General features: G+C 40.9%; 1 protein-coding gene across 4 annotated transcripts in view; it reads right to left on the minus strand.

Annotated features, from left to right (window-relative positions):
- Positions 1-19,000, minus strand: part of dync2h1 (dynein cytoplasmic 2 heavy chain 1) — a gene marked incomplete at its 5' end in the record, with an annotated part of 94,928 nt that overhangs the window by 55,354 nt on the left and 20,574 nt on the right. For 2 of the 4 annotated variants that reach the window (XM_079225195.1, XM_079225194.1), the window contains 26 exons: positions 446-606; positions 756-869; positions 1,989-2,126; positions 2,682-2,842; positions 3,299-3,377; positions 3,821-3,963; positions 4,424-4,537; positions 4,916-5,024; positions 5,201-5,449; positions 5,648-5,772; positions 7,116-7,280; positions 9,586-9,688; positions 10,272-10,416; positions 10,653-10,804; positions 11,067-11,313; positions 12,575-12,834; positions 13,107-13,262; positions 13,560-13,689; positions 13,796-14,003; positions 14,181-14,313; positions 14,537-14,668; positions 14,887-15,086; positions 17,503-17,618; positions 17,968-18,191; positions 18,398-18,580; positions 18,735-18,917. In XM_079225195.1, the coding sequence (XP_079081321.1) occupies positions 446-606; positions 756-869; positions 1,989-2,126; positions 2,682-2,842; positions 3,299-3,377; positions 3,821-3,963; positions 4,424-4,537; positions 4,916-5,024; positions 5,201-5,449; positions 5,648-5,772; positions 7,116-7,280; positions 9,586-9,688; positions 10,272-10,416; positions 10,653-10,804; positions 11,067-11,313; positions 12,575-12,834; positions 13,107-13,262; positions 13,560-13,689; positions 13,796-14,003; positions 14,181-14,313; positions 14,537-14,668; positions 14,887-15,086; positions 17,503-17,618; positions 17,968-18,191; positions 18,398-18,580; positions 18,735-18,917 (4,130 nt within the window). Of the gene's footprint in view, positions 1-445; positions 607-755; positions 870-1,988; positions 2,127-2,681; positions 2,846-3,298; positions 3,378-3,820; positions 3,964-4,423; positions 4,538-4,915; positions 5,025-5,200; positions 5,450-5,647; positions 5,773-7,115; positions 7,281-9,585; positions 9,689-10,271; positions 10,417-10,652; positions 10,805-11,066; positions 11,314-12,574; positions 12,835-13,106; positions 13,263-13,559; positions 13,690-13,795; positions 14,004-14,180; positions 14,314-14,536; positions 14,669-14,886; positions 15,087-17,502; positions 17,619-17,967; positions 18,192-18,397; positions 18,581-18,734; positions 18,918-19,000 lie in introns of all 4 variants that reach the window. The other 2 variants (XM_079225193.1, XM_079225192.1) reach the window with 1 other exon arrangement.

Below are 19,000 nucleotides of genomic sequence, written 5' to 3' on the forward strand. Positions count from 1 at the left end.
GCGTTGCTGGAGAGAGGGACGTCTGGAACACTTGCTGGCCCCGCGACCCAGCCCCAGGAAAGTATAAGAATGGATGGATTGATACACAAAGGCATTACATTGACACATTCCCGCAGCATACACACATCAGTACGTAAGATACAAAAGGGGTAGGACAAAATCAATGCATGAAGGAGATGACAAATTAGAATATTCTGTACTGAAAAACTTTTTTCCAAAAACAGACTCCTCTCTCCCCTTTCCTATATTTTCATACTCTTCTATCTCTGTCCACTTCCATCCTCATCACCTCCACAGACTGTTTTGTAACCTAAAAGGTGTTGAAGATCTAGTTTAATTACTCCCAAAGACTTTCTCTTCTTCCATCTACTGTATCCAACCTTCTTTTTTGCCCCTTCTCCCGTCTATCCTTTTACACATTCTTGCCATCTCTTCACCCTCTCACCTCTTCATGCTGACCCAGGAGGTGTCAAAGGTGCCCATCAGTCTCAGTACCCCCTCCAGGATGTCTCTGATGACATCAGGCGGCATGCGGAGGGAGCGGATCTCAGACAGAGCTTCAGGCTTTATGTTTCCAACTGCACGCTTTGCTTCATCTACCAAAGGCTGGAGGGCAGCAATGGGAAGAAGAGGGAGGGATACAGAGGTAAATAAAGGGAAGTACAGCTTGAAAGACAAGTATGAAGATGGTTGTACGTATGGTAATTCTGGTAACTGTCACATAATGTCATATTGACAGCACAAGTCAAACTTACCTGCACTTCCTTCATCTCATGATCTATGTTGGCCTTTCTCTCTTCAATCTTGGACACTTCTTGAGCCATCTTCCCTTTTATCTTTTCCATTTCTGTCTTCTGGTCACTGGCATTCTAGATAACCAAATAGATCATCTGATTTTTTTGTGTGTTTAAAAAATATCTAAACCAACTTTAAAAATGTAAATAAGTCTATTTGTCACTACATCAATTCTGAGATGCATCAGACCCCAGTCCTTCTTTGAATAAAGATGAAAGATTTGGTTGAGAGTAAGACACATTATTGAGGGTGAAAAGCGACTGTGGATGAACCTCTACATCCATATAATCTCTCCATTTTATCACATCTCACTTTTATCCCAAGATAATCTCTTAATTGACTGTCTTCCCATCCATCCAATTCCCCATCAAGTCTTGACCACTTCTTTCATACCACATATTTCCCAGATTCCCATCTGATCCCATGTTCCTTCCTCCTCCATTGCTTAATAATTTGAATGTCTCCACCTTCGCCAAGCCGGTCTTCCATCTTGCTTGTTTCCATTCTTCATCTCTTTGTCCCAGTCTTCCTACCTTTTCCCTCCCTGCTGTGTCCATCTCTACAGGAGACATAGCTGCTACAGCCCAAAGGGACGCGTCTAGTCGCTAATTATCAGTCTGCTGACACTTTTTCCTTCTCTTGTTTCTTGTTCCTTCTCTCTCCCTCGTTCCCTCAATCTCACTCAAAAAGCCAATTCCCCACAGAGAGAAAGATAGGATATCATAACTAATGAACAGGGTCCCCCCCTACCCGCCTATACATCTATCCACACATCCATCCTCCAGACAGAGGCAGCAGGAGGAAATGGAAATTTAGTTATCAGGAGACAAAAAAAACACTGGATGAGAAGTCACAGAACAAACAAATGCACATAAGGACACAAACTAAATGAATAGACTTCACAGCAGGGGAGACAGTCATGGGAAATCCAGAAAGAGTTGCTTGTACAATACAATGCAGATGAGGAAGAGTGAAGGGAAAAGAGGCAAGAGAAGAGAAGGCAAGAAACTAGACGATAAAAAAAGAGGAGAGGACTGCAGTGAAAGTTCAGGGGAGGATAGATATCACTTGGAGAAGACATGAAACCTTGCAGGACCTTAAAGTTACACACACTGACACCGACACCGACACACACACACACACACACTGACACACCGACACCCCGACACCGACAACGACACCGACACACACACCTGCATGGAAGTGGTAATATCTTGCAGGGCAGAATCTGCTTCCTGTTGTTTAGTCTTCAGCAGCGCACTTTGCGTTGCAGCACGCCTCTTCAGCTCATCAACCAAAGATTTAGCTTCATTTAGCTTGGACACTCCTGCCTGCAGACAAGAGTCAAACATTGGATTTGAGAGACATGAAATATCGATGTGTTGAGTTAAAAACACAACCTAGAAAATGTAATACCAACAGTGCTCTTAATTCTAATAATCTGTAAGTGCCCACTTACAGACACTGCATTTCTGATTAATATAAGATAAGATGAGCCTTTATTCTTTATTAGAAACATATGGTATTTAATAAATCAAACAAACTGTTGTGCGTAGATATCAGTTGGTAAAATCAGTTTGAAATGCATATTATCGTGCTATTGTTTGCCACATGCGCATATGTGTGCATACTACTTATCACTGTTTCATTTAGTTCTACTTACCCGATACATCTGTGCTTAACACCATAAGTTATTCTTTAACGGGCTGATAAACAACACACTTTTACTTTTGTATTTTAAGGAACACAAAAAGCAATTTGTATGCCTTTTGCTGAAGAGTAAATAAACTTGAGGAAAACAATCTAACAAATACTTGGCGTGAGTACTTTAACATGCATCTCAGTTGTTTGTGCATATGGACCTTGTACTATAGCTGATATTGTACCTGCAGATGCTGTTGTCTCGTTGTGAGCTGGCTCTGCTTCCGGCTAAATAATGCAGTGTAAACATGCAAAAAGGCCATGTACTGGCTGGGTGTTGCACCATATTCCCTGCATGATTCATGGACCATCAGGAACAAACGGCACAGGTCTCCCTGATCAGAACCTGCTGGGAGAAGAGGACAAAGAAGCCTGTGAGCACAATTTGGTTTGAATTTAGGAGGTCAACTTAACTTAACATAACACAAAGCTAGAAACTATGTTAATAGCCTTAGAGTTGCTTCCCTGTTAGAACATGAAAAAGTAAAATTAAGTTTGATGTTGAAGGTGCAAAAGCATGGTGAACATACCTTTCTGCCAGTGCTGAAGCGTTTGCTTTTATATATTTTATATATATCTTTATCAATAAAAGCTATTTTCATCTTATCAAAGTCACAGTACTAAGATTGTAATTATGATAACTGGATGACTGTAAGATTACATTTAATCAAAAAATTCATACACAGAAGAGAAGTACAATTATACTTATGGACATAACAGAGATAAACTAAAAGATATTATCATCATCATAATTATAAAAAACACAGCATTATACCAACTAAAAAGGCTATTGAGCTCCAACCTGAGCTTTTGCCCTTTGTGTCCTTTTCCCTTTCATTCTCCCTTCCTCCTTCGGTCTTTGCCAGCAGCAGCTCAGGAATCTGGCCAGGGAAAGGTTCACACACCAGATGTGAAAGTCAGAATGGAAAGCATTGACGCATGCATTAAAAACATTCTTACAACTGCATTTTATTTTAAGTTTAAAATGTTAATATCTAGGTATCACAGTTAATTATTTTTGTACATAGTAATTCACTTCTTAAGCCCTGCGGTGAAAGAAGGGTGAATATTTGTGATGATAGGGTCAATATTTGAATATGAAGCCACTGAATACTTGTAAATTACAAATAAGTATGTAAGGAGGGTAATTGTTTTCTCATCAGAGATATGATAAAAGTCTAGGGCGAACAAGTCTGTTTCCGGGCATGAGTAAATATCCATACTCAACACTTCTTGCAAGTTTCATGGATCTTAAACACTTGCATGAACTTTATTATGGTCTTGATCTTGTCACTGTACTTGTTGAACATCCTCCTTCACTGACCTTCTTCATGCTGCTTTCGGACCAACCTTCCATCCACTGGACAGAACACTTGCGATAGAAAGCTGGGTTGCTCTCACAGTTGATGGTGAAGTTAGAGTTGGAGCAGTCCATGAGCAGAACAATGTGGAGGTTCTGCTGAATTCCTAAAGGGTGTGATACACAAAGAGTTACACAGTAGTTGGAGAATAAAAACAGTGGAGGAGTTAGTGAAAAAATGTAGTTTGAGACAAAGCAAAAAGGCAGGGAAACAGAGAAGATAAGGGGTCATGTGAAGGCAGGCAGTAGGTTTTGTTTCGCTGATATTGTCCCTTTTAGCTTGTACCTCCCTGACAGAGTCTTTTTTTGGTATACTTTGACAATAATAGAGCTACTGATTGTAGTCTCTGGCAGCGACCTCGGCCACAGTAAACACACAACTGCACAGAGGGATAGAGTCTGATACAATCCCAGAAGAGAACAGATTAAACAATCATTGGATATAAAAGGACACGTGTTGTAGATTTTTACAGTGAGAAGAGGACCAGAGAACAGCATGTACCACATATATGGGAACAGACCAAACATAATGAATAACAGACAGACGGAGGGATATACAGTACTAACTATGAGAAAAGTAGTTGTAGAGTGGTCCGGTAAATCCATCCTGCGAAGCAGCATCTTTGAGGGAGGAGAGGAGAGGCTCCAGTTCCTCTGGAGTGTACAGGCCTGGAACTTCACCTGAAACATAACATGCACACGCATATAAAGAAATGATAGAAGGAACTAAATACAAGATAGTGTTGACGTAGCATTGTTTTGCTAAAATTACCAGTGCACAAGTTCATATTCAAAAGCAATTCAAATGTATATTCCACTACTAAGTCAGAATATGTCTGACACTTTAAAGATGCAATGCACACACACAGTAAACAAACACAAAAGAAAGCAAATAAGTATTTTTACCAAAATGTTGAACATTTTCTTTATTACTTACATTAACCAAATCCATATTCTAAGCTTAACCCCAAACAGAAGTTGTATCCCTTGAGGTCTAACAAGTCAAATCGTTCGAACAATGTAGTAGGGGGTAAACAAACAACCATCAACATCACGCACCTGATGACAGCAGGCTGTTGATCATCTCTAAGAAAGCTGGGTGAACAAACTGATAGTCTTCCAAAAGCAGAACCACCTGTTGGCCGTCCAGACCTGCTAGCTGCATCACCTACATGTATAAAGTATGCATACACGTACAATATATGTTTAATATACATATAAACATGACACACCACAGGTATATTGACACCAACGTTCCTTTAGCAAGCTAGCTGTGAATTTATGTTTTAGTTGGTACTTTAGGTGAAACAATTGAGTGAATAAAAAATGGTAATGCACTCTTACCGTCTTGAGGTCATTGCTGAAATGCTTAAGACTATAACCACGGGAGACTTTGGGCGTGAACAATGTGTATCCATGCATGTGTGCCACCAGGTACGTGGCCGTGTGCCGACCCACTCCACTCCGGCCTGCCAGAAGCAGAGAGCCACCGGGTCGGCTTAGGACCCGATCCACCCTGGACACAAAGTCACACACTTCCCAGAACAGGAGAAGATCCAACTCTCTGTTATCACGGCTGTACAGCACTACTCCCTAGAGGAAGGAAATGGGGACACACAGGTGAGGAGCTGCATCACAGACATCCCAACAAAAACAATGAAATAAAAATATGATCACAAAGACAAAGAAACACAACCACAAGACTGAGGAACAAAGGTAAAAGCAGTAAACACATACTTAATCCAACAGCACTAACCGCATACACCACACCACAAGTTTCTCGCTGTGTACCTTTTGTATAACTTGTTTCAGGTCAGCAGAATCCAGACATCCCAGTTGTTTACCATGAGGAGGTAGAGACTGGCCTGGAGCCATCACAGCCCCTTCAGAGGCTCCCCACGTCACATAAAAGCCATCTGCACACAGGGGAAATGTTACAGACGGTTAATAACACACACGCATATGTGTACATCAAATTACATAAAGACTGTCTTCAGAGGTGAGACCAAATACACACAAAATGAGCAATATAGAGGCAAGTACTGTCATAAAAAGAAACTCCATTCAGCTACATGTGACAATGAGATCAAATGTGTGTTTGAATGTTCAACCTGTGCAATAGGATATTTTATATCTTTTTAGATCCCACAGATTACATAGCAGATGTTCGAGAGAAGCAGGCAGGTGTTTGTTTTGCAGGCGGTCTGCACTTTTGGCTATAATCTGGAAGAGGCATTTCTCACTCATTTCACAAAGCACCAGCCTTTAACTGATACTCTCTCCCGGGTTAGACATACATGCAGACTGCTTGCGTTTAAACCCAGCAATCTGTGCAATGCCTAGAAGGGCAAACAGATGAAGGGATGTTCAAGAAAAAAAAGCTATTGCACTTGCAATCATTACAAGGTGCCACCTTCTGGGATATTGCAGTTTTATGTCTCTTTGTATCTGAGCACTGGTGTTTTTAGTATGCTCCTCCATTAATGTTGAGTTTGAACTTTTGAATTGGTACTTGGTATGACGCTGAATGCATGCTTTAGATGTGTTGATGTGATACAAAAACAAGGTATCCTTTTAACTGCCAGCACTGCAGGCCTTCATTCAACAGTACTAAGGGCCTTGGTTATAGATTGGTCATTGTATATATTTAGCAGCCGGGACCTGGTCTCGAACACCTCTCTGAGTTGAACCGGCATGTCTTTTTATGCCGGCTTCCAATATGCATTTGCATAAAGAAAATTGTCTATCGCTTGCTCATGCCAGCATGTGTCACATATTTCTAGTACTGCTGTACAGATTATTACTGAGCACAGTATATACTATTGGAGTCTTGCCAGATCCAACCAGCATTTAAAACCAGTTGCCAACATCTCACCCCTGCTACAACCAAGGAATTAAAATGGTATTACAACTGGTAACACTATATTTTTGATCAGTGAATAAGAAATATTTTTGTTTACAAATGTAAGTGGTGTGAAGCAGTCAAACCAAATTAAAAAAAAATTGCTGGTTTAAAGTAAGCAAACAGACCTAAATGCAGAGCTGTCAAAGAACAGAGGCTAGCAAAGCTTTCATTCAGGCATGAGTGGCAGCCTGAAACTGTTGGCATGAATTGCATCAAGTACTCCTTCTGTAATGGATGTTTTCCTGCTTTGCCTTGATGTTTGGCTATGGAATCCATTGGAGCCTGCAAACAGTTTTTTTTGTGTGTGATCCCATCCAAGGTGTGTGTGTCAGCAAAAATAAAGCTATTTCATACCAGCCATGTTGTCGAGACCATCCGAGCCCCAGTCTCCCCGTATGATGGAGGAGAGGATGCTATCAAAGGCGTGAAGGTCTTTGGAGGAAACTAGTCGGTCTCTGAACAGCCTCCTGGCCTCATATGCTACCACCTCCAACACGCTGTCTGTCACATTAGATTGCGCTAAAAGGGAATACATGACATGTGCACACAAACACATATTTGAATTAGTATTAATATCCAACAGGCCATGTACATGCTATTTGCTCATGAGATTTCGTTTTAAATGCGTTACTAATCAGAACTTTGATAGAACATTCACACAAAGAGTAAACACTTATTGTGATTTAGCTGGGAAATAATTGTAAACATCATAAAACAATGAGTATTTTGAAGTATTTCGTTGTAGTTTAAGTTTAAAAAAGGACAGACACAAGCACAGTATTTACACTGTGACTCAGGCCTCAACATGAGTAAAAGGGCTATTTTGGGTGAAATTAGGCATGACAAAAGCACTTCCAGGAATTAACCCAAATCCCCTAAGAACAAAAAGATTTTTTAAAAGCGTGCTACAGGGACAGGCCATAATTGAGGTCTCGTAGGCCACCGGCTACAACACTGTCTGTCATACTGAAAAAAGAGTCAAGCAAAGACACGGTTGACACACCAGAAACATTTATTTTAACCAATAGAACACCAACCTATTTTTAGGCCCTTTCCTCGAAAATTGCATACCCAAACTAAAAGTGTATCTCTGCAACCACCAGGGCTATCTGAATAAAAGGTACACATGTGAGATTTTGTTCAGATGTGTTAATATCAGTCTATATGTTACTGGTTAAGAGTAAATAAAGATGACACACAGAAAAAAATTGAAAGGTTTCAGGTCCGCCTAGAAAAAAAGCACTTCCAGGATGATTATTTCTTTGAAATGATGCAGCTGTAAGGTCCAACTCTAACCCAATTCTCTCTGCAAAGGTTGACTTTGATAATAATAATTTAAAATAACACAAGGGTTGTGCCGATAGATGATGATCTTGGGGATCGACGATGTTCAGAGGAATCAATAGCGCTAAATAGCCTGAGATGTCATTTTCCAAAATTGTAGCAATGCACAGACAGAAGAGAAACGGCAGGGAAGTGAAGCCACAGTCAACGAGAGAGGGGAGACGCAAGCTGCAAACAGCTGGTTTAGTGCCACAAACAGATGCTTCTACATGCCTCCCACAGCTAATTTTAGGGTAGTGTTATGTGAGTGCTCTGATTAATACATTTATTCTTGTCTCTGAGATTTGCAGTAGATTTAGGATCCTTAGATCTAATCATCTAATGTCTGAGGTCCCCCCACTTTGGTTGTAAAAGAATCACAACCCTAGAGTTGTAGAACTTGTCCCTGGTCTTTGGTGGACAACCAATGGCAAGGCAACCCTTTTTCTAAATGACCTTTAATGACCATAAACAAGTTGCGAACACAACTTTAAAATATCATCACCTTATATTGATTTGGGAAAAAATGTCTTACATAATAATGCATCCAGCAACTGCAGAGCTACATAAGGTTTCGTCTGGATACATATTTCTGATCATACGGCAAATTTAAATCCAATGTACTGTACACCCTAAAAAAAAATTGACTCTTTAACTGTTAATGTTCCACTGTGTCTGTCTTTGGTGCTAGCCGGAAGTGCACAGTGGACTATTTTGATGCTTTTTTGCTGAAAACAGCTGCCTGCTGCAGCCAGAAACGATGTTATGAGAGTGGTTATGATGTGCTGTTAATATATATTGTGGTCACATGCACACTCAAACCACACACAACAACACAGTCACAGAATAAAGATGAAGAAGGATTTTTTACATACCAGAGGAAAAGTAAGCAGCAAGAGGCGAAAAGAGGGAGGAAGAAGGCAAGAGTACGTTAAAAATGATGAGCATTGGAAAACAGAAGTTTGTCTGCTGACGTGTTTAATTAAAATAAATGATTGGACTCACTATCACAGCAGGGAAAATAAAGCAGAAGGAGAGAAAGAGTGACAGAAGGAGAGATGAAAGGACAGCAAAGGGAGAGGATGATAAAAGAGGGGGGGAGAGACGAGTGACAGAGAGCAAGTGAGGAAAGAGAGGAGAGATCTAATGAAGAAAAGGATGAAAGTTGGAGACAGTCGCTCTGAGCTAAAAGAATATTGACAAGAAACAAATGTTTCTCCTAAGCGGCAGAAACATTATTCTACTTGAAGACTCTAAGGATTTTGTAGATAATCCATTGGTCATTCAAACCTTCGTCTTTTGTTTGCATACGTTAGTGGCTCTGAATGTATTGGTCCCAGTGGAGGTTTACATGTGTTCCCTAGCTTAGAGAAGGTTTGAGTGTCTCTAGTTATAAAATCAATATTATTCCTGTCAAAAAAATGCTCAGACACTTTTTAACATATTAATAGACTCAGACACCTATTCATATATGTGCATTCTTGGATGTGTGTTTATTTACCTGCAGTGAGGTCATACCGCAGCAGGCTGAGGACCCATTCTGTGAGGATGCAGGGGGTAAATAGGTAGTGGCTGTGGTCATCCACTGTAAACTTGGCTTTCACCTGAAAGTAGAAATCAATAAGGAGATAGATGATCCATACATATCTGAAGGACGAAATTAATTGGGAATTGAAAATATGCTAATAGTAAATTAAGCTAGTTCAAAGTTGCAACTATGGATGGCAGACAACTTGTGATGCTAGATGTTAATGTATGTGTCATAAAGATACACACATAGGTATATATATATATATATATATATATATATATATATATATATATATATATATATATATATATATATATATCATAGTTCAACTTTGAACTAGTCATATGGAGCTTCATTCACTGACACTGTAGCTTGTGAGTTAAAGTATTAAAGTATTTTTAATTCAGTAGTATATTGCAGTTCTGTTGAAACTACCCTCTCACCTAACCTGACCCATGAGAGAAAAGTATTACTTGAAATTGTCACATAATAAATTCTTTGACAATTGTTACTTGCACTAAGTGTGATACACAGTAATGTCCTGAAGTTAAATAAAGGAGCCAGATATGCTTAAATTCATACGTTCAATATCTCAGGTCTCTAGGTTACTAAAAATAAAATGTGAACATGAACGGACATCCTGCCCAAGTCAATACCTGTTCATAGAGCTGCACAAGAGAACCAGACAGCTGGTGAGTTTTCCCTGTGCTGGCCCAGGATGCCTGGCTGCCCAGGCTATGCTGGAGAACTGGCTGCAGATATGCCGAGTAGATAGTCTGCAGCTGCTCCTTATCTGGATAGCTAAAGGCAGAGGCAAAGAGGCAGAGAAACAGATGTATGATGGAAAAAGAGAGGGGGTCAGAGTTAGAGGAGACCAACAGTGAAACAGAGATATGATGGATGATGATAATGATAATGATAATGTTGATAATGTTGGAAACATTTTTTAGAGGGCATGTACGCAAATACATAATGTAATTGCAGGCTGTTTGGAAATGTGTCAAGTAATGTGAAAAGTACATTTGCATCATACTTACTCTATAGTGCAGACACGTACAATAGATGAGAAGCGAGAGGTGAGTGAATGGCTCCCTACAGCACCCCCTGTTGACATGGAGGCCACCACTTGGATGTTCTCAAGACTCACCCACTCCAAATTTTCATCATAGAATCCCTTATATGTCAAAACCTTGAGGGGAGAGAGAGAAAGAGAGAGAGAGAGAGAAAGAGAGAGAGAGAGAGAGAGAAAGAGAGAGAGAGACAGAGAGAAAGATAGAGAGAGAGAGAGAGAGAAAGAGAGAGAGAGACAGAGAGAAAGATAGAGAGAGAGAGAGAGAGAGAGAGAGAGAGAGAGAGAGAGAGAGAGAGAGAGAGAGAGAGAGAGAGAACCATCCTTCAGTCACTACTTTAGTAACTTATGTGTATGTTTTTTCTTCATGTGTCCTCTCTACCTGTTGCAGGAAGGCAGTGAGGTTGCTGGTCCCCCATTTGTCAGGTTTGGGTAGGTTGATGCCTTTTAGGTAGAGCACCAGGTTCTCACAGTCTTTGGGTCTAAAGACTCGACCGGTGTTTGAGCTGAGCAACAGGCAGGTCTGACCAAGCTTCTGGAGCACATGGCGAGATGAGGTCTGGGCACTGCAGTGAACCACGGCAACTTGGGTGGACCGCAGCCGAGAGAAGGCGTAACGCAGAAGCATCCTTGACAGAAAATAATATAGAGAAAAAAGGTCAAGAAACACACAGGAACTTATTCTTTAGAAGATGTGGACAGGGCCTAACAACGTCACCCAATTTCTAAATGCCATGACTCTTATACATGTCACATGTGCTTAGAATGGTGCCCTGACCGCAGGAAATTATGAGAGGAAGAAATGAGTGTTGTGCTGTATTTAACAAGAGGGTCACTTGGGATCTAGAGAACAATGTTTATCAGAATAAACCCAAAGGCAAAAAGACATTTCTTAGGGTGCCTACAGAAAGAGGAAATAATTGGAAAGTAAATGATGTACATGCTTATGCATGCATGATCTGTCTAGTGTATGTGTGTGTAAATTAATGAGAATTTATTTTATTAGTAGAGTAAGCTGACAAACTCTGTGCCTCATTGCAACAGTGACCTTTCAGACGAGAGTGAAGACAAGAAGACAAGAACAGGAGACATTGAGTGAGACTAAACTGGAGTGTAAAAGGCACACTTAGTGAGCCTTGTTCCTCAAACCCTTGGGGAGGGAAGCAGTTACTCTTGAGGCAACGACTCTATGTGTCCTGATACACCTGCCAGAGCACATACATCACACACACATGCACTATGCAGATCTGATTCTTATTCTGCATTGTCAGCGCCTTTACACGAAAGGTCAAGTCTTGAATTAAAGGAGCTTTGATATCAGTGTTGATCATGGGCTCGTACCATCTTTGAGTATGCACATTTGACAGCCTCCGCCTCACAATCCATAATCCTTCCACTGTGACTTCACTAACCCTTTTTCTACAAGCAGACCAACAGGAGGTTTGCCGAGAACAGTGTCTGTTAAAACTATTTACAGAGACTGCCACTTCATAAATTATATGAAACGATCACGACAATGCTGTTAAAATGAATGAATGAATGAAAATGAATGAATATATACTTTATTAATCCCCAAGGGGAAATTTTTTTGTCGTCATCAGTAGCGTAAATGAGTGAACGTGAGATAATGTAAAAGTTACTCAGCAATCATGTCAGTGTGATGAGTTCAGTACATTTTAATGGCCGTTTTCAAAAAGTCTGTCTTTCTGTGTTTTGATTCAAATTTGTGTTCAATTTTGGGATTGTGCATATATTTAGAAGCACAGCACACTGCGTTTTCATTAGCATAATATGACAAGTGTGTTGTGCAAATGCCTCCTCTGTATGATTACTGTTTACAAATGCTTGTGCAGTGTGTGCACATGCATCTCTGCATGTGTTTGTAGTTACCCTTTTCCGCAGCCCTCGGGCCCAACCACCATGAAGGGCTGCCTGTGCAGAGCTGTGAGCCATGGGGAGAAGCAGTGCAGACCTCTTTGCATGTCGGGAGTCTCAATAACAGGTAGTGTGTGTGCATGAGAGAGCTGTTCCAGTGAGAGACCCTCGGGACGATGGAATACATAGGCTGCGAGATGGCCGCTGTCAGAGTCATAGTAGGTATCTAGTGGTTTTTTGGGGTCTGGTGGGCTTTCCCTGGCCCAGCTCAGCAACTACAGGAGTACAAAAAAATAAGGGAAAACATTCAGACCAGGACTGATCTTTCTGAGTAGTAGCATTACAGACGTTCCACACCAGGTGCATATCTTGTGTAAGTACTTAAAGGATGACTCATCCCTCTATTTTTTTTTTATCAGTAAAAGCTGAGAACACTTAATGTAAGAAACAAGTCTTGAAGTTTTAGCCATGAATACAATTTCAATACTAAAACTAAGCTGTTCTTATGGTCAGCATCTGCCCATGCAAAAGACTCAGGAGTCCTCACCTCTTTGGCAAACTCCTGTCTTGTTTTGAGGTTGAGGTTTCCTCCCAAACCTCTAAGAAGACCAACGATGAACTGACCTCTCTCTGTGACAGCACTTAGGTGTGACAGACCATTGAAGACTGTACCCACCATACTAGTCTCCACCACAAAGTCATTCTGATGAAAGATGAGAAGAAGAGAAGGGTATATACAATTTAAATTAAAAGCTGAATTAAATGAATGATAAATGTGGTAAAAACAAGAGAAATACAGTGTTTTCACAGGATATGATAGCTGAGAGTTTTTTGTGAACTCATTACACTCTTATAATGTCAGCAATTACATCAATTATTGGTCAGTTTATATTGATGTCATTTATTCATTTAATTCAGAAAGTGTTTTAAAATTCAGCACAATGACACAGTTTGACTGTTTTGGGGCCAGTGTGCAGAAGTAGGAAAAGGCAAAGTGTACCTGTTTGATGACCCAGTCCAGGGCTCGTTGGAAGTAGTCTCCCAGCCAGTTTTCCAGGTTAGTGCAACAGTCCTCTGGCTGACCCCTCAACCACGATTTAAGCAAGGCCCCCACATCAATGTCCTCGTCGCTAAAGTTATTAGTCGGAAAAGGGGGAGGTAAAAACAGTGAGGCAGGCCAGTTAAATAAAATGGAATTTGGTGCACTTGAAACTCTGTCTGTAGAGGCTCACTGACCTGAGAAAAATCATTCCCATGCGGGATATGGTGGCTGGTGAGGCACAGGTAAGGTCATGAGTCTCGAAAAGGAAGTTAACATCGGGTCCGAACTGGATGCGTTCTCCACTCGGCATGGTTAACAGCCGGTTATCATCAAGCACAGAGTTCAAACTCTCAATCCACTCCGGGTCGATGTCACCGTCGCACACAATCCATGAACTCACCCCTAGAAAATACAAAAATACATATACTGTAGAATAGATATACACTCTCGATACACAGTGCAGTATAACAAATGTAGACCACTTCAGGCTAATTGTATCCATTCCCAGTAAAGTTCACTGGTCAATTTGAACTTTTCCAGTTAATGTAGACACCTGTGAGCTATTTGTCTCTTTCTTACCCTGTGGTTCTCTGACCACATTCCTGGCACTATGTGTGAGGACGCCATCAGACCATTCTCTGGTGTCCATGTCTATATGTCCCAGCAGCTGTTGTCTGGGCATGGCCTTCGGATTCATTGTGTACTGCTTCACCTGCAAAAATACAGCATTCGTTGAAGATGGCACACAAGATTGGAAATTGGAGAAAAAAAGTGTAACTGACCCATAATCTTAAATAATTGCTTTTCATACTCTTCTAAATACTCAATAATATGTACATTTACGGCATTTTGAATGCTTTTTAAGTTTCATATTAAATTAGATTACAGTATGCCTTGCTGTAAAAAAATCCAGGGAGGCAGAGTCTCTTACTCACCACTTTGCCTGTCTTGCTGAGTGCAGCCCTCAGCATCCTCCAGAGAGTAGACTTTCCTGCTCCACTTGGCCCTACGATGACTACGCCCATGCGTTGTCTCAGCTGTTCATTCAGCTCCAATGCCTTCTTTAGCTGGAAGTAAAGAGAAGGACAAAACAAATCATCAATTAATATTGGATTTCTTCAACGTCTTCTTCACAAACTATCCATCTGCTGTGTCTCAGTGTTAAAGCCTTTTTGCTGTATATAGTGATCCCAAACACTGGTCAAGGACCAGGTCACATCATGCATCATGATAATAATATTAGTTTAGTCTACTAATTAATAGATGTCTTTATACACACACACACCTGGCTAGGTATAAGTTCCATCCGTGCCTCTGTGAAGACTTGCTCCAATGCATGCATTAGTATCTGGTCCTCCACATCGGTGAAAATAACCCCAGAGAAGACATCTTTGACCAGAGCATCAAACCGGGAGATATCGGCAAACGTCAGTTTGGACATGGTGTTCAGTCTCAATGCCTGCACCACCAGACTACTCTCCTGAACTGCAGGGAGACAGAAAAGATGTACTCATCATTCAGATCTGAAAAAAATAGGATTAAAACTATGAAATCTCTAATTACTGATGAAAAAAGACAATATGCAGAAAGAGAAGCAAAGGCTCCATGTAGAAGAACACAACAACATCAGGTTATGACAGTTAACTTGTATAGTCATTATTCTTTTGCTCCTGCACATGCCCCCTGTTATAAATGTGCTAATTACCAAAGCCTGTAATGATTTAGGAGTTTGTCAATACTTATGTTCTCTTCTCCAAAGAGGCTGGCCTTCCCTACGGATACAATTGTGGTGTTTTTTCTCACAGCAGAGAGGAACACTTGGCCAGACTACTCACAGAGACAGCACAAGAAAACCGTGGGGACTCAACGGCAGACAGGGGAGCATGTGGTGTGTGTGTGTGTGTGTGTGTGTGTGTGTGTGTGTGTGTGTGTGTGTGTGTGTGTGTGTGCGTGTGTGTGTGTGTTGTCTTTCGGTCAGATGAAGGCTGGTGGATCAGAAGAATTTGAAAAAGAGAGAATGGGTTCACGTAAAGGCAGAGGAAATGAAAAGAGAGTGAGTGGGGGAAGAATTGAAAAGCAGAGGCATGAAAGAGCGATGGGGGTGAGGAACGGAGAGCAGCAAGTGAGAACAAGTGGGTGGAGAGCGATATCGACAGCCAGTATCAGAGAGAGAGTAAAACAAGTGGTCAGAAGGGAGGGGAAGCAGGTGTGGTGAGGAGGAACTGAAGAGGCAAACAACACAACTCTGATGTGTTTGGGAACCAGAGAAAGGAGACAAAAGTACTGACAAGGGAAAAGCCCAAGGGAAGAAAACTTTTAAAGGGGGCCATCTGGAGTAAAGTTCAATAGAAAGTATATCAGTATTAGAGATTTTAGAGGGCAGGGACAACAGCAGGTGGTCAGCAAAAGTGCTGGTCAACAGAGTCTTTTGATGTACACTCATGTACAAACATTTTGCAGCGTGACCCTGTGTACAGGATAAGCGTTTCCAAACCAGCCAAGTTATCACTTCTATCACCTTATCCTCCAATCCCTTTCATCAGCTCAACAAATGTCTATCTTTCAGGGCAGAAGCTTATGATCAGTGCAACATGTTTAGTACTTCACAGTACTGGTATATAATAAATGTGTGAATTTAAGAAAAATTACATGTAGACAATAAATGTTGATATGTTGAAAATCTTCATTACATGACACTATGGTAATGATTATTCTGCCTTTGGGGTACAATTATTTCTAATCTTTTGAGCAGGCTTTCACAAGCTAGAAGAATCAGGTGTCTGGCAATCACATAACTGCAATGCCATCATTTAGATATCTGTATTGCAGTAAAAAATAACACAAAATGGCAATATCCCTTTTTCACCGCTTAGACTGATTAAACCACTTCTGCATGTAAAACGGCCATTTAGTCTGTCGTGACTTCTACTTCATGACGATATACCTCTGAAGTATGAATACATTTTCATTTTGAGCAATGAAAACATGCCAGACCATGTAATTTTGAGTGGCTCTCATTATCAGTTGTCAATACTGACAATAGAAGACTCCTGACCCATGAAGTGTGATAAGTAACGCTGCAAAAATGTTTTTACTCCATATTACAGCAAAGATCTATACCTTCATTTCAAATAACAGTGAGAATGTAAATATTCTCTGTACCCTAAACCTTACAAGAACTAAATATAGAATGCATTTTTACTGGGACACTTTGCAAATGCATTAGTTAAATTGTGGAGAATGGTTGCTCAAATATGTATTGATGGTGTATTCTGCTGGTGCTTTATGCAGTCAAAAGGATCGATTCACTGAGAACATTACGTTTCTTAGTAGATCTAGTATTGGCCAATATGTCAGCCAGTATTGGCTTACTGCAGACATATCACATCAGTGTATACAGTATGACGGCCGCTAGGTGTGAGGTAATTTAGAAAACGTCTCACAATTACATAGTTTGGGAACACTACGTTTATTTTGACACTGATGTCATTTTCCAGTAAGCCTTTGAGCAGGATAATTCAAGTATGTCATGGAGGGATGAGATCATGTTTTCATTTTCATCCATGGTCCATAGCACAAATTCAACTTCAGGCAAGAAGAAGATACCAGTTATCTGGTGTCTTGTTTATAGCCCTTAAATGTGGTTGTAGGTCCTGCAATAAATCATATTACTCTGCATTAGCACGATTTGTCAAATACACTCTCCATTGATACATGTTTGCATCTATATGTGTTGCATTGTGGTACTGCGTTCTTTTGGCGGCAATGAATGTGACTCGAGGTAATGGTCAAAAAGCCACCTGCTTTCTCCAAACTTTCCTGTCACTCTTCACTATTGAAAAAAAGCCTCACAGCAATATTGTACCTTAAAATAACAAAAAATAGCCAGAGGGGGTCTTACTCTTGTCCTTGTCAAGACTCCTCCTCTGTTGCTGCAGCAGACTGCCACAGGCCTTCAGCACGGTCTTCAGAGCACGCAAGCCCCAGTCATAGTGCTGCTGGGGAGTCAACAGCTCCCTGGACGCACACATAAAGGGACATTTTCACACATATTCACACAGTCTGAATTGACTGTAGTACCGGCTGTAGTGCTAAGGGGAGGGAGGTAGAGCGTAACTTATCCTCAAAATCAATATACTGCAATAGACTCTGGTGGCAGAGTAAGACATATTAAGTAAATATAACACCCAGATTATGATTTGGAATACAAAAAGAAAACATTTAGTGAACACTGATAACAAGATTGATGAGACAAGTTACACATACTGTATAATTAGTTCTCTGATGATTATTTAACTTGCAATAGATTTAATTTCCCACTGTATCCAACCTAACTGAAAAAAAGACTGAACTAAATCATTTCTACCTGGCCAGGTTGAAGATTGCAACTAGTTTTTGCCCTAGCATTTCTCCATTTTTGAAGCCCTCAGAATAGAGGATGACCTCAGCAATGAGCTCATTGTCTGGCCTGCTCATAGCCACAGGCCTGAACAACTGCTTTAGGTTGTCTGGAAGCTTCTGTCTGCCTCCATAGCCTTTTCCTGCCGGGTTTAATGTGATAAACACTCCAGAGTTTGGGTCCAATTCCACCTAAAAGATGAAGAGAAGTAGGAAACATTATTCTCATATATAATATGAATGTAGTTTCCTTGATTGCTTTATGATTGACTCTTCCACAATGGATAAATAAACAACAGATTTATTGACAGACTAAAAACGTGCACTGTGTTCAGTATGTGTGCATCAGTACTTGGAAATATCAGTGTGTTTGTCTGCATCTTCTCCTATTTACAAACCTCCTTCCCCAGCAGATCACATGTGTTTTTGTGATGTTTAAGAGAGTCTTGAATGGCCTGAATCTGCATAGAAACTGCAGACAACACCGCTTCCTCTAAGCGGTTAAACTCGTCAAAGCAGCCCCATGCTCCACACTTCACCAAGCCCACAAAGATTCGTCCCATTGACTTCACATCAATACCCTGAAAAACAGACACATTCTCAATAACCAGTCTTGTTTTGCGTGTGCTTGTCTGTGTGGTCAGACATGCTCATTGCATACGTGTGTTGCTCTCAGTATTATGATCACCAATATGAAGTTTTAGCGAACACGTTAAAAACCAAGCATCTTTATACCTCATCACAGTTGAATACCAGCACTTGGCGTCCGAACAGCCCACCCAAGGCTTTGACCGACTCGGTCTTGCCAGTGCCAGCGGGCCCATAGGGGTTCCCCCCAAGTCCCATCTTCATGGCCTGGGTCAGAGTCAGGTAACACTTATCAGTCAGTGGAGTGTGCACCAGCTTAGCCGCATTGCCCTGGGAGACAGGAGAGGGAGGGTGAAAAAAGTGAGCAATAAAGACAGAAACACAGTGAGATAGCCAGACTGAAGTTAGATATG

Source organism: Taurulus bubalis, assembly GCF_910589615.1.
Source record: "Taurulus bubalis genome assembly, chromosome: 10".
Classification (NCBI taxonomy): domain Eukaryota; kingdom Metazoa; phylum Chordata; class Actinopteri; order Perciformes; family Cottidae; genus Taurulus; species Taurulus bubalis.